The sequence below is a fragment of the Pan troglodytes genome, chromosome 5 (genome assembly GCF_028858775.2).
Source record: "Pan troglodytes isolate AG18354 chromosome 5, NHGRI_mPanTro3-v2.0_pri, whole genome shotgun sequence".
Taxonomy (NCBI): domain Eukaryota; kingdom Metazoa; phylum Chordata; class Mammalia; order Primates; family Hominidae; genus Pan; species Pan troglodytes.
The window spans coordinates 101,729,159-101,744,982 of NC_072403.2; the positions used below are offsets into that span (position 1 = coordinate 101,729,159).

At 41.2% G+C, this 15,824-nt stretch overlaps 1 protein-coding gene across 8 annotated transcripts in view; it reads right to left on the reverse strand.

The window, feature by feature from the left end:
• The window catches only part of MDN1 (midasin AAA ATPase 1), a 188,657-nt gene that overhangs the window by 91,950 nt on the left and 80,883 nt on the right, over window positions 1-15,824 (reverse strand). For all 8 annotated transcript variants that reach the window (XR_001718579.4, XR_010157740.1, XM_054686835.2 and 5 more), the window contains 9 exons: window positions 15,506-15,714; window positions 15,186-15,332; window positions 13,300-13,441; window positions 11,487-11,621; window positions 11,268-11,406; window positions 9,545-9,683; window positions 9,119-9,249; window positions 6,199-6,343; window positions 4,291-4,420 (listed from right to left, as the gene is read on the reverse strand). Coding sequence is in view for 6 of the 8 variants with exons in the window: in XM_054686835.2 (XP_054542810.1) it covers window positions 4,291-4,420; window positions 6,199-6,343; window positions 9,119-9,249; window positions 9,545-9,683; window positions 11,268-11,406; window positions 11,487-11,621; window positions 13,300-13,441; window positions 15,186-15,332; window positions 15,506-15,714 (1,317 nt within the window). In the remaining 2 variants the exon portion in view is untranslated. The remainder of the gene's footprint in view (window positions 1-4,290; window positions 4,421-6,198; window positions 6,344-9,118; window positions 9,250-9,544; window positions 9,684-11,267; window positions 11,407-11,486; window positions 11,622-13,299; window positions 13,442-15,185; window positions 15,333-15,505; window positions 15,715-15,824) is intronic.

The following is a 15,824-nucleotide window of genomic DNA, read 5'->3' on the forward strand; positions in this document are numbered from 1 at the left end:
CCTGTAATACCAGCACTTTGAGAGGCTGAGGCGGGCAGATCACTAGAGGCCAGGAGTTCAAGACCACCCTGGCCAACATGGTGAAACCCCGTCTCTACTAAAAATACAAAAATTAGCTGGACATGGTGGCACGTGCCTGTAATCTCAGCTACTTGGGTGGCTGAGGCACGAGAATTGCTTGGACCTGGGAGGCAGAGGTTGCAGTGAGCCAAGATGGCACCACTACACTCCAGCCTGGGTGACAGAGTGAGACTCTGTCTCAAAAAAATAAAAATAAAAATAAAACACAAACAATGTTCCATGTCACTAATAACAAAAGACAAGGAAATTTTAAACCTCCGCTAAACTAATAAGGATAAAATAATGGATTTCACTATATTTTTTTAAATGAGGCCAGGCACCATGGCTCCTATCTATAATCCCAGTTCAGACCAGCCTGGCCAATATGGCAAAACCCTGTATCTACAAAATACACAAAAATTAGCTGGCCATGGTGGGCACGCCTGTAGTTCCAGCTACTTGGCTACTTGGGAGGGTGAGGTGGGAGAATGGTTTGAGCCTGGGAGGCAGAAGTTGCAGTGAGTCAATATTGTGCCACTGTACTCCAGCCTGGATGACAGAGCCAGACATTGTCTCAAAGGAAGAAGGAAAAAAAAAAAAAAAAACGAGAGAGAGAGAGAGAGAACTCCCTGATGGAGGGACTGTGATAAGCAGGCACATTCACTACATTGCTGGCAGTGTTGTAAATGATACCATCTTTCTGGAGAGCAATCTGACCTTATCTAAGGAGAACTATACAGTTTCTTATCTCCACTTTTAGAATATAACACAAGGAAATCATTGTAAATGATAGTTGTTTTTGGGTTGTTTTTTTTTTTTGAGACAGAGTCTCATGCTGTTTCCCAGGCTGGAGTGAAGTGGTGTGATCTTGGCTCACGGCAACCTCTACCTCTCAGGTTCAAGCGATTCTCCTGCCTCAGCCTCCCGAGTAGCTGGAACTACAGGCGCCTGCCACAACGCCCAGCTAATTTTTGTATTTTTAGTAGAGACGGGATTTCCCATGATGGCCAGGATAGTCTCAATCTCTTGACCTCGTGATCTGCCCTCCTCGGCCTCCCAAAGTGCTGGGATTACAGGTGTGAAAGAAAGCACCCGGCCGATAGTTTGTTTTCATGAAACAGAATGGTTCATTAAAGTATTGACTAATGTACCAATACTTGGTACATTAACCAATGTAATACAGAAGTATTGTTTACAAAAGTTTGAGATTGTAAAAAGCAGTTCATGTGCCTTTCACAGGTCAATTTTTTTTTTTAAACACATCAATATCACAGAACCTTTTTTTTTTTTTTAAAGAGATGGGGTCTCACTCTGTTGCCCAGGCTGGAGTGCAATGGTATAATCATAGTTCATTGTAATCTCAAACTCCTAGGCTCAAGGGATTCTCCCACCTTGGCTTCCTGAGTAGCTAAGATTATAGGCACGTACTACCATGACTGGCTTTTAGAATCTTTTGTTTTGGTCATACTGTGAATATATGGATAATACTACTACAGAGATTTGTGAACTAAAAATACTAGAGAAATTAAGTAGAACCCACAGTGGTATTTATATACTCATTAAGATAATACAATAAATATAAGTACTACAATTAGGATCAGAATTCAATTTAGAAGGACACTATTAGTTAAAATATTAAATTCGGCCGGGCATGGTGGCTCACACCTATAATCCCAGCACTTTGGGAGGCCAAGGCGGGCGGATCACAAGGTCAAGAGATTGAGACCATCCTTGCCAACATGGTGAAACCCCGTCTCTACTAAAAATACAAAAATTAGCTGGGCGTTGTGGCACATGCCTGTAGTCCCAGCTACTCGGGAGGCTGAGGCAGGAGAATTGCTTGAACCCAGGAAGCAGAGGTTGCAGTGAGCCAAGACTGCACCACAGCAAGACTGTGTCTCAAAAAAATAAATAAATAAATTCATCAAATCTTAACTATCTTTAAAGAAAATCTAAAAACAAAAAGCTTTGTCTAGTTTCCTGTTTTATATTTCACAATTTTTTAAAGAAGTTTTTATGTTGTGCCTTCCTGATCTATTTCTAGAAAATATAACTGCTGTGAATTATTAAGCCACTTCCCTTATTCACCATGCTCCCCTTCAAGGTCTCTAATGCCTCCCTGGGAAGTCTGCTGCTGTGTAGCCTAGAAAGCCTGGAGTAAACAAGCTCCTTAAGGACAAGGTGTGGGCTCAGAGGTAAGTCCTCAGGGCTCCCATGCTTGCATGGAGCACACTGGTGATGCAGCGAGCATGGTCGTGACAGCAAGTGAACCCTCTGTCATTCTTATCACAATCCAAATAACAAAGGAATAAGCACAGCCCATAGGAGATGAAAAGGTAACTTCCTGAAGGAATCCAGCCCCGACACAGACCCAAAAGACAAACCATGCTGGTTAACGATTTCTGTCTTCAGGCCTGCTTTGGTCTTCTGGCTCCTGCCTAGTTCCCAGCACTTAGGGAGGGCAAAGCAGGCGGGTCACTCGAGCCCAGGAGTTCCAGACTAGCCTGAGCAACATGGTGAAACCCCATCTCTCAAAAAAAACACAAAAATTAGCCTGGCGTGGTAGTGCATGCCTACAGTGCCAAGTATTTGGGAGACTGAGACAGGAGAATCACCTGGGCCCAGGAGGTCAAGGCCGCTGTGAGCCGTGATTCCACCACTGCACTCCAGCCTGGGTGACAGAGACCTTGTCTCCCCACAACCCCCCAGAAAAGTCTGTATTATACTCCTTCTTTTACTGGAATTCTCACAGTAAATGTGCTGCTGCAAACAGCACACAAGAGTCATGGGTTCTGAGTTCTGAGGCTCTGAGCCTGGGCCTTAGACCAATATTAGTGGCATCACCTGAGGCCTTGTTAGACAGACAAATTCTCTGCCCCTGCTGAATAAGAAACACTGGGTGTGGGGCCCTGTAAGCTGCACTTCAACAAGCCCTCCAAATGAGTCTGACAACTAACTACAGGCTTAGTCAATTCTTATGCCACTGGGTGACTGTGATATTGGTAGAGACTGTAGAGAAAAAAGGAAGTTCAACAAGGCATGGGGAATTCTGGCCATTCAAGCAGCAGTGTGCGTACCTATAAATGTGGCAGTTCACTGTGGGCCATTCTTAAAAAGAAGTCTTTGCTCAGATGACTAAAGAATCAGTCGTCCCTAAAACACCACAGGTGAGAATGGGTTCCATGCAGATTAGATGCTCTCCACAGCTACTGTACTCATTTTAGAAAATGTGTGGTAGGGCACCTTTAAAAAGTGGAACATAGCCATGAATTCCAATTTCAAAGAAGCAGATATCTTTTTTTATATTCTTTAAGAATATAAAAAATGATCCAAAAAACTATGTATTTAGTCTTGGAACCAGATCTGGGTTCTAAATTTATTCCATTGAATGTCTAAGATAAATATGCATACATCAAACCAATACAGCCTTCAAAAACAAAAAGAACCATATAGTTAGGAGTGTTGCCTTTTATTGGATATTTTAAATTGTTAATTCTAGATTATGGATACTAATCTATTTTCCTTATGCCTGAGATTTTTCATAATAAAAATTAATTAATTAATTAATTAATTTTGAGATGGAGTCTGTCGCCCAGGCTGGAGTACAATGGTGCAATCCCAACCTAATTTTTTTTTTTTTTTTTGAGATGGAGTCTGGCTCTGCTGCCCAGGCTGGAATGCAATGGCGCGATCTTGGATCACTGCAACCTCCACTTCCCAGGTTCAAGCGATTCTCCTGCCTCAGCCTCCCAAGTAGCTGGGATTACAGGTGCCCACCACCACACCCAGCTAATTTTTGTATTTTTAGTAGAGATGGGTTTTCGCCATGTTGGCCAGGCTGCTCTCGAACTCCTGACTTCAAGTGATCCGCCCACCTTGGCCTCCCAAAGTGCTGGGATTACAGGTGTGAACCACCACACCTAGCCAAAAAAATTTTTAAATAAAGTGAAAGAATAACATGTTCATTGATGACAACTAAAGAAATGCAGCTGAAATTCTACAGCCATTGTGTCAAGTGGTAATGATGAAAATATGAAGATGGGACACTTTAACAGAAGGTAACAGAATAGTACCATATTCTCCTTGTCTACTTTGTTTCATTTACCTATCTCCTTTCTTCTTATAACACACCATATACACACAGGGCTGATGTCCTGTAAGAGATCCCTCAACTCCCAACACAAACCTTTCTATGACCCAATACTACCATCACCACCTGCAAACTCTCACCTTTAGGATCTGTTCTGCCCAGACACAATCCTGGACGAAGATTATGATTGATGATCTGAATTAAATCTTCACGGCTTGTGCTTTGAGGGCACCATATTTCTGTAAACCGGTTTCTTAAGGCAGGAGACAGCTATAAGAAACACAAAACTCCAATGTGAATTTTTAAAACTGTAAGGAAAGCTGGAAAACAAGTCTTGAAAGAATGTTGTTAGCTGTTAAGTCCAGCAAATACTACACACTTTTAAAAATTATTTCTACTATCAGATATAATTAATTGAAGATGTACTTTGTCTTGACTCCTTATATTCCATGACATCTTCCAGTATCATCATCACTTTCTTAATAGACGTGGTCCAGAGGCCTTACAGACTAAGTGGTGGAAGCAGGATTCCAGCCAGTCCCAGTCAAATCTGAACTCTTCCCCTCAGGCAAAGATTCTTCCTTTTACTTTACCTTTACTTTGCATCAGGTACCTAAATAATACTTCAGAGAAAATAAACACCTGTCTTCCCACAGAGAAGGGCAGTCTGATGTAGGAGGAAGAAACTTCTTTTACATAGCTCAAAGAGAGTGTGATTTTAAAAAGTATATATTCTACCTCTTGAATAACAAGAAATTGTTTAGCCACTCCAGTCTTAAGGCCTTTGCCCCTGTAGATTCCTTTTCCCACCACCAGGTCAGTTGACACTATTCACAAATGTTTGCAATGCCACATAAGCATCATTATTGGTTTGTCTGATTACTTTGTAATTACTTTCCTTTTACTTGATGATCATCTATCTGGTCTACCACAGAGGCCCAGGAATAAAGAATACGTGTGTGTACCTCATCAGTATCATAGACAACCAGTACCTCTGGTGTCCAGCATCCTACCTTGCTCTGCTTGTTAGGCATGTGAAACTAAAAAGTAACTTTCCCTTGGGTAAAAGTCAGCAAGCATTGACTTGAGGAAAACAAGATAAGATAATCTGACAGCCAAGCTAATATACACAAACTTGAAATCAGACCTCTCTCTGGCATTTCTACTTGCCCAGAAGCCAGTTTTTACATTTTGAATGCAATGTATTTTATTCCCTCTCTTCAGAGCATATCTTGAAGCATAGAGACAATTTTCATCTTATGATACTGAGGAAACCTAGGCCCAATATATCATTTCAGCTACCCACCAAATTACCAACACTCTTAATTGTCTTATTTAAGATCAACCCCTCTGTTTCTTCTCATCATCCCTGACCTGTTACATCACTCTCTTCCTAACTTTAACAGACTGGGATCCAACACATAGTGCTGACTTCTCCACTGAAAGGTTTCTTGAGCTGGAAACCAACAAGGTTGTTGGTTCCCAAATATATCTGAACACAACCCTCTGAACATAGGAACTGCCCTCTGCCCCTTACTTTATCAGCAGTCAGAAAGTGACACACATAACCCTTACGAGAACAAATAAGCTCCATCTACAAACCAGAAGAGGGTTCCTGGTTGTGACTTTTTTGTCACTTTAAAACCACCCATGAAAGCAGAGGTGTGTTTAAGAAAGTGGACTGTAAAAACAGAGGTTAAACTTAAATTTCAGATCCAACTTTTCTCATCCATAAAACTACAATAATAACTTTCTTGCAGAGCTCCTGTGAGCTTTCTCAGGGTAACATATGTAAAGGGCTAGGCAAAGTGACTGTAACAATGACATTTCAGGCACATACACAAAGTGAGATATCCAATAAGGAGATATTTGTGTCAGAATTTTTTTCTAACCCAATAATTATTTTAAAATATTTTTGAGTTTTTACACTTTTTACCCACTTTTTACCTAACATAAAATTCCAAATCCATTATTACATACTATATTTACGAGTACCAGTAAGCTGAGGTCAAAACCTAGAAAGAAAATGTGCATCAGTAAAGTTTTACCTCCTTTTTTCCAAAGTCACCCCCAGGGTTCATGGTTGCTAGAATACGAAATTTTTTCCCAGCAGTCAACAGCTCTACTTCACTATCCTTGTCCTCTGGACTGCCTTTTTCAGCTAATACCAGAGACTTTTCTACTTCAAGGACACTAAAAGAAAAATTGAAGAACAGTGAAAAGGGCTTATACAATCTTTCTGTTTTACAATCTTCAATGCTCTTTAAAAGAAAAAAAAAAGTTATCTTCTTTCTACTGAATTTTTACTTTAGTTAATGGTTTCCTATCACAAATTTTAAAATGACTCACTATCCCAATTTCTGTGTAATAATGGCTATTTCTGATCAAGAAAAAAAAAACTTTTCAACTTATAAACTATTAAGGCATTGGTCTTAAAAATGAATAACTTACAAGAAAACAAATAAATTGCATGCATTATCATAATAGCCAACTACTAGAAAGAACTCAAATATCATTGACTGGTGAATGGATAAACAAAATGTGGTATATCCAATACTATTCGGGACAAAAAGGAACAAACTAATAATACGTGCTGAAATAGGAATGAACCTCAAAACATCAATGCAAAGTAAGAGAAGAGAACTTTTATCTGAAATACCCAGAAAAGAAATCTGCAGAGACAAAAAAGAGATTAATCAGAAATTTAGTGTAATGCACACAAAGGATTCTATTGAATGATGGAAATGTTGTAAAACTGGATTGTAGGCCGGGCGCAGTGACTCTCGCCTGTAATCCCAGCACTTTGGAAGGCCAAGGTGGGGAGATCACTTGAGGCCAGGAGTTGGAGACCAACCTGGCCAAGATGGTGAAACCCCATCTCTACTAAAAATACAAAAATTAGCAGACTGTGCTGGCTCACACCTGTAATCCCAGCTACTCGGGAGGCTGAGGCATAAGAATCACTTGAACCCGAGAGGCAGAAGCTGCAGTGAGCTGAGACTGTACCACTAAACTCCAGCCTGGGCAATACAGCAGGATGCTGTCTCAAAACAAAACATACACAAAAACTAAATTGTGATGGTTGCAAAGCTTGAAACCACCTTTGCAAAAATTATGAATGAGAAAAAAATCTAACAAAAAGTTATGACAGTAAAAAAAAAACACAAAAACCTGTCCTAACTGACTCCATCTTTCTTCTAGCCTCCAAGCTGCCCTTGTTCATTCCTGGGTATAGGCCAAGTAAACTATGGGAGAAATTTAGTTTACAGTTCAACTTTAAAAGAAAAGTAATAGCCCCCCCCCAAAACTAACCCCCTCCTCCATAAAACTAACCAAAAGGTTAAAATTACGGCTCAGGACACAGCCAGAGGTCACAAGATTCATAACCTTCCCAATTGCTCCTATAAGATAACATCTCTATTATAAAACCTAAGATTAGTGTTTAAGGTACTTTTCAGACCCTGATTCTGATAAAACGGCTAGCACCACCTGGAATGGAAACCCATACCAAGAAGTGGCTCAACAGGTCTTATGATCCCATGAACTTATTTAGGGCAAAAAGATAGCTCAACTTCCTGTGATTTCAACCCTGTCCCAACAGCATTCCCCATTCTCTAGGCCTCTGACCCTAGCCTCGGCCGGGCACAGTGGCTCACGCCTGTAATACCAGCACTTTGGGAGGCAGAGGCAGGAGGATCACTTGAGGCCAGGAGTTCGAGACCAGCCTGGCCAACATGGTGAAACCCCATCTTTACTAAAAATACAAAAATTAGCTGGGAGTGGTGACACATGCCTGTAGTCCCAGCTACACAGGAGGCTGAATGAAAAGAACGGCTTGAACCCAGGAGGCAGAGGTTGCAGTGGGCCAAGATCGCATCGCTGCACTCCAGCCTGGGTGACAGAAGTAGACTCTGTCTCAAAAAACAAACAAAAAAACCCTAGCCTCCAGGCCGGGTGCAGTGGCTCACATCTATAATCCTAGCACTTTGGGAGGCCAAGGTGGGCGGATCACCTGAGGTCAGGAGTTCAAGACCAGCCTAGCCAACATGGCAAAACCCCATCTCTACTAAAAATGCAAAAATTAGCTGGGCCTGATGGCACACATGTGTAGCCCAGCTACTCAAGAAGCTGAGGCACAACAATCAAATTTGGAAGGCTGAGGTTGCAGTGAGCTAAAATCACACCACTGCACTCCAGCCTGGGAGAAAGAGCAAGACTCTGTCTAAAAAAATAAACAAACAAACCCTTATCTTCCAAATTTTTAGGGAAGCTGATTTGAGTAATAAACTCCTGTCCTTCCACTTGGCTAGCTCTGCAACTACTAAATTCTTTCTCTACTGTAATACCACTAACTCAGTGACTCGGTTCTATGCATATAGCTTGCAAGAAGAACCCATCATGGGATTATAAACTTACTAAAACTCACTGAATTATACATTTTATGATATGTAAACTATACCTCAAAAGAAAAAATGGGTGTTACTACATCAAGATTCATATTGGTCTGAGGTCTGATGATGGCTTATAGCCATGGGTCTAGGATTCTGACTATAGTTCTTTCAAAATATTAAGAGAGTAGGGATATAATTCACTTTAAAAAATAGTTTTGACTTTGGCTCATGTTTTAGCCCTGCCATTCCACGATCCCATCGTTCTGATTATTGATAGCAAAAAAAACCTAGAAATTTAGGAAACATTGAATGCTAAAGCCAAAAGACATGGTAATACATCAATAATTTCAAGCATTTACTAAGGTGCACCTATGAAAAGTATTACTGTGCACAAGATTAAATATCTACAAAAATTACATCAATCACCTGAGCCCAGAAGTTTGAGGCTACAGTGAACTATGATCATGACACGGCACTGCAGCCTGGGGTGACAGAGTGAGAACACTGTCTCAGGGAGAAAAAAAAAAATCACACCAACAAAAATATCAAACACAAGGCAAACCTCTCAGGCACGTACCTGTTGAGTCTTTCCAAGACAGAGTCATCGGCCAATGAGATCTCATCCAAGAGGAAAAAGCCGTCCTCCTTCATGGCCTGAACCAGAGGCCCATCATGCCACTCAAAGAGTCTTGATGTGTCAATTTCTTCCTATAATTTGAAAAAGTGGGGAAAATTAAAGGGCAGGTGGCTCCACAGACAATATACATGCAGCTGGCTGGTGTTTCCAGGGGTGAAGTAGGCATTCTGAGGAAAGTAAGAATCTGAGAACAGGAGATAGAACTTGCACACCAGAATGCTTGTGAAGGCCCTTGTAGACCAGAGAAAATCTGCAGATATGCACATTTAACCAAACCAGAACCCAGCTCCAGAAACCCCACCACTGACTCATGCACAGCTAACTGCAATTTTTTAAAATAACAGGAACACTTGCTGCTGGACAAACCTTGTCGTTTGGCTTTTGTCTCACCGGCCGCAGGCCACCCAGGAAGTCTGATGTCTCCATGTGTAAGTGGCAGCTGACAGAGTATAATTTCTGATTTGCCAAGGCTGCAAATACCTGACAGATAGTAGTTTTCCCACACCTGTTAGAGATGTGCAACTGATTAACAAGGCATGTGTTTCAAATACACATCCATAAACACCCCCCTCAGCAAAAGAGAAGAACCACTGTGGGAGTCTCACTGCAGCAGTAAACAGTGCTGGCCAATGTGGAACCTCAACCCCAGGCTCATGGCACCCCTCTACACGACTGCACTCTCCCATATTCTTATCCAGAAGGTATGTACTGCACAAACTCCAACCTAGTTCTATCAACAATCACCGGCTGGGCGCAGTGCCTCACGCCTGTAACCCTAGCACTTTGGGAGGCTGAGGCAGGACAATCACTTGAACCCGGGAGGCGGAGGTTGTGGTGAGCCGAGATCACGCCATTGCAGTCCAGCCTGGGTAACAAGAGCGGAATGCCTTCTAAAAAGAAAAAAAAAAAAAAAAAGAAAAAAAGAAAAAAAAGAAAAAAAAAAAAAAACCACCACCAAGAGAGGGAAAAGAAATCTAATCCTTATAGACTTGACAGACTTTCAAGAGACACTAGTTTATCTCTTCTCTACACACGTATAGAATGAATCTCACTGTTTAAAAGAACTAGACAAAAACTGCCCTCAATGCAATGAAGCAAAAAATCATTCTTGCCAGGTACAGTGTGGCTCATGCCTGTAATCCCAACACTTTGGGAGGCCAAGGCAGGAGGATCACTTGGGCCCAGGAGTTCAAGACCAGTCTGGACAACATAGTGAGACTCCATCTTTTTTTTAGTCAGGGCTTCACTCCTGTTGCCCAGGCTGGAGTGCAATGGCACGATATCAGCTCAGTGCAATCTCTGCCTCCTAGGCTCAAGCGATTCTTCTGCCTCAACCTCCTGAGTAGCTAGGACTACAGGCAGATGCCAACACAACCAGCTAATTTTTGTATTTTTAGTAGTACAGACGGGGTTTTGCCATGTTGCCCAGGCTGCTCTCGAACTCCTGAGCTCAAGTGATCCGCCTGCCTCAGCCTCCCAAAGTTCTGGGATTACAGGCATGAACCACCACAACCAGCTGAGACTCTGACTTTACAAAAAAATTTAAAAATTAGCCAAGTGTGGTGGTGCATGCCTGCAGTCCCAGCTACTTGGGAGGCTGAGCCAGGAGGATCACTTGAGTCCAGAAAGTCAAGGCTGCAGTGAGCCGTATCGCACCACTGCACTCCAGCCTGGACAACAGAGTGAGACCCCATCTCCAAAAATAATAATAATAAAGCCATTATTTCCCATTAACAAAGAACCTAGTCTGAAGGTAGAGGAAACTAAACAGTAACAGATCTTAGTTTTTTTTTTTTTTTTTTTTAGGGTACATGTGCAGAATGTGCAGGCTTATTACATAGGTATACATGTGCCATGTTGGTTTGCTGCACCCCTCAACTCGTGATTTACATTAGGTATTTCTCCTAATGCTATCCCTCCCCCAGCCCCCGACCCACTCTTAGTCCCTTCTTAAAAAAAAAAGAAAAAAGAAAAAAGAGGAAGGAGGAAAGAAGGGGGGATTAATACTTTCATGAGTTCTTCAGTGATAACTCAAGTAATCCTATGGAATTGAAATGAACCCTCATGAGTCACTGTCACAGATCTTTACCCAGTGTCTCCAACCAGCAGCACAGGTTCACCAAATTCCAATGCCCTTCCCACTAGCATCGCGAGTCTCCGCATGCCCTCAGTCCACACGATGTGGCCAAAGTTACACTCCAATGTGGATATCTGAGTAGACAATTTACCTATCCAAGGAAAAATAAATATTTAGATTCTAATGAGTACAACTCAAATCATATTCCTCTAGGGATTTTGGCCTACTCACCCAGCAATTTTAGAACATTTTCTTTGGAGAAAAGAGATTGAGGACACAATTTTTTCTTGAAATGTTTCTCAAGGACTTCTTGAATCACATCAACTTCCTCCTGCTTCCTGACTCGACCTGCCAGAAGCATATAACCTGGGAGGGGGAGGAGGAAAAGGAGGAGAGGAATCATCAAGTGTCTACCAGGAACACCAAGGGATATGGAGAATATGAAACAATAGAAACTCTCATAAGCGGCTGGTGAGGTAGAAATCTGAAGAACTAGGACAGCCTATTACAATTAACCATATACCTGCCCTATGCCTCAGCAATATGACTTCTAGTATCCCCAAACACCAATGAACATGTGTGTGTCGAAAGACATATGCAGGAATGTTCAGAGAAGCTTTGTTCATAACTAAAAAATTAAAATGATCCAGATGTCCATAACCAAGAGAATGGATAAACAAACTATGGTGTCTTCATACAGTGGATTACCACATAAAAAGAAAAAGAAAAAAAAGAATGAAGTCCTGATACACATAATGGCATGACTGAATCTCACATCAGGTTTAGTGAAAAACCCAGAACCCAAAAAGTACATACTGCATGGTGTCAGCTAGGTGAAACTCAAGGACAGGCAAAATGCTGTTCAATCAGATTAGTAGTGATAATCAGACAGAAGTCAATTAGTAGTGACAGTAGTCAGGGTAGTGATTACCTCCACTGTTAAGAGACCTACTGAGTTATTGGAAATATTCTAAATCTTGGTCTAGGTGATACTTTACATGGGAAAATGCTTTGCTGTTTGTTACACCTCACTAAAAAAGTTTGCTGGGCATGGTGGCTCACGCTTGTAATCCCAGCACTTTGGGAGGCTGAGGTGGGCAGATCACAAGGTCAGGAGTTTAAGACCAGCCTGGCCAACATGGGAAACACCATCTCTACAAAAAATACAAAAATTAGCCAGGCATGGTGGCGCTTGCCTGTAATCCCAGCTACTTGGGAGGCTGAGGCAGGAGAACTGCTTGAACCAGAACCCAGACCCGGGAGGCAGAGGTTACAGTGAGCTGAGATCGTGCCACTGCACTCCAGCCTGGGCTACAGAGGGAGACTCTATCTCAAAAAAAAAAAAAAAAGAAAGAAAGAAAGAAAGAAAAAAAGTTTTTTAAAAACTATTCCTCTATGTAAATATTCTTTACAAGTAGAGAAAAAATCTCTTGTACTAGTTTTACATACTCTTACTTATTAACTAGCCCATTAATCAATCATCAGCACTTTTCAAATCAGAAGATTCCAAAACACTTTGTATCCTATCATCAGCACTTTTCAAATCAGAAGATTCCAAAACACTGTGTATCCTATCACAAACAGTAACAAATTTTTCCCATGCATTAAAGGAAAACAACAAAACCTGAGTCTCAGGTTATATAATTTTTTTCTCTCAGAATGCTGATGTTTTCTGACAAATCAGCTTTCTGTATGTCTGTAAAGCACTAGCCAGACTACCTGTGGTGACACTGCAGAAAAATGGCCCACAAAGCTACCATCAACCATTTGCCTAACTCCCAAAGAGGCTATGTCCATATCCTGACTCCCACATGTGGCTACCTGAAGCAAAGAGTAAGAAAACCTTAGCAACCAGTCCTTATTAGCATGGAGGCCTGCAGGAATAAGATCACTTACAAAAGCTGTTAGAACTGGAGGGAAACAGGCTCTCTGGAATACCTAGTCAAATGAATGTATCAATCACAATTTGAGGCAAGATTTGTTTTAATAAAAAGTTTGACATTTAACATAACTATATATTGAGAGCATTTGATTGAAAACACACCATCATTGGCTAAATGCTGTAGCCAGTCATACTCCTTCTCGGTCTGCTCAGCCAATCTGTATCTTTCAGCCCATCGGAACAGATCACGAAGGGTGATGAAGCCCTGCTTTCCAGCAAACACTGAAGAACTTCTGCGATAGGACTGTTGAAGTATCAAAACAAATGAAAAGGGGCATCAGCTGCAATACATGGTAAGTTTTTAGTACAATGCATATAAAATTCATAACAAATTTATGCTCCCATTTAAATGATTTCATTCCACTGAATAAGATTAATTTTTTGGCTGGGCGTGGTGGCTCAAGCCTGTAATCCCAGCACTTTGGAAGGCTAAGGCGGGCGGATCACAAGGTCAGGAAATCGAGACCATCCTGGCTAACATGGTGAAACCCCGTCTCTACTAAAAATACAAAAAATTAGCCGGGCGTGGTGGCGGGTGCCTGTAGTTCCAGCTACTCCGGAGACTGAGGGAGGAGAACAGCATGAACCCGGGAGGGGGAGCTTGCAGTGAGCCGAGACTGCGCCACTGCACTCCAGCCTGGGCGACAAAGCGAGACTCCGTCTCAAAAAAAAAAAAAAAAAAAGATTAAATTTTTAATGTAAATAACTTGTAATATTCTGAGGAAAAATGTTCAAATTCATGTTTAAATTAAGAATATAAAATGGAATTCCACATTTCTTATGCCACATAGAAAAAAGATGATTAATAGTAATGCAAATGGGCGCAGTGGCTCACACCTGTAATCCCAGCACTTTGGGAGGCCAAGGCGGGCGGATCACGAGGTCAGGAGATCGAGACCATCCTGGTCAATATGGTGAAACCCCGTCTCTACTAAAAAGACAAAAAATTAGCCAAGCCTGGTGGTGCACGCCTATAGTCGCAGCTACTCAGGAGGCTGAGGCAGGGGAATTGCTTGAACCTAGGAGGCGGAGGTTGCAGTGAGCTGAGATAGCGCCACTGCACTCCAGCCTGGCGACAGAGTGAGGCTCCGTCTCAAAAAACAAACAAAAAGTAATGCAAATGGTGGCAAAGATGCAGGAAGATTAGTGAAACAATGTGGAACCATAATGGTAGGAGTCTTCATTATTATTAGCTTTCTAAAAAGAAGTTTGACAATGTATACTTTCTGATAAAGAAAACTTTTAACCCCATAAGATAAATGGAATTTTTAAAGATCAGCTGTAGCTTTGCAGTTGACTAGGGGGAGCCACAAAGAATGGATCTCTTTAATTATGTCCATTCAAGGACTATATCCATTTAAAAACCAAAAACCAGTTTTCCCTAAGCCAAATTACATTCTAAACAAAATGCTTCAATACTATACACAAATACAAAATCCTCATATGTAAATATCAGAAAAATTTTAATGATGTAAAATTGTTGATTAAAAAAAAAACTAAAAATATATATTATTGGGAAGCATTTAAAAGACCTCTACTTGAAGGCCAAGAACTGTGGTTCACACCTATAATCCCAAAACTTTGGGAGATCAAGGTGGGTGGATCCCTTGAGCCCAGGAGTTCGAGACCAGCCGGGGCAACATGGCGAAACCTTGTCTCTACAAAAAAAAAATGTAGCCGGGCATGACGGTGCACATCTGTGGTCCCAGCTACTAAGGAGTGAGTAGTCAGAGATGGGAGGATCACCTGAGCCCAGGAGGTCAAGGCTGCAATGAGCTATGATTGTGCCACTACACTCCAGCCAGGAGAGTAAAGTGAGACAGTGTCTTGCAAAAAATAAATAATAAAAAAATTAAAAACAATAAAAAATAAAAAAAAATCTCTACTTGGAAAAATACATCAACAGACAGATTCTTTTTTCTAAAAAAAGAAGCCATGAAATTTTGATCACCAAGTATAATCAATACATTCCATTTGAAACTAAGTACCTGAAGATCCAGCATGACTTTAACCAACTTGCTGCAATAGGAGGGTGGCAAACTACACCGCTTGTGCAAGATTGTTTCCAACTCGGAGCTAGGTAACTCATCAAAGTGCAATTCCACAAACCGATTCCTGAAGGCTCTAGAAAGGACCTAGACAAAGCACAGGAAGAATGCAGTAAAAGGTGCCTTTTAATTTCCAATATGGAGGCTCTGACATTCACCATAAAATATTAAAGGAGAGGTAAAAACATTTCATTCTTACTACGAAAAATCTACTATCTGATGTGTTAACAAATTGAAGGAAGGAGACAAATGCTACATACCTTTCTGCCTCCATAAAGTCCTGGGGGATTTTGGGTGGCAAAAAGCATAAACCGAGGGTGTGCTTTAACAACTTCCTGTGTTTCTGTTACGAGCAATTCACGGTTATCATCCAACAGCCTATTCAGCGCCTCTAACACATCAGTAGGGGCCAAATTTAATTCATCTAAAATAATCCAATAGCCTTTTCTCATAGCATCAATAAGAACACCTAGGAAGAAACAAACAGCAAGAACTAGTGTATAAATCAGTACAAAGTTTTAAAAATGCATTATGTACAAATCAACAAATCCTAGGTTGTTATCAAATTTCAAAGCAAAT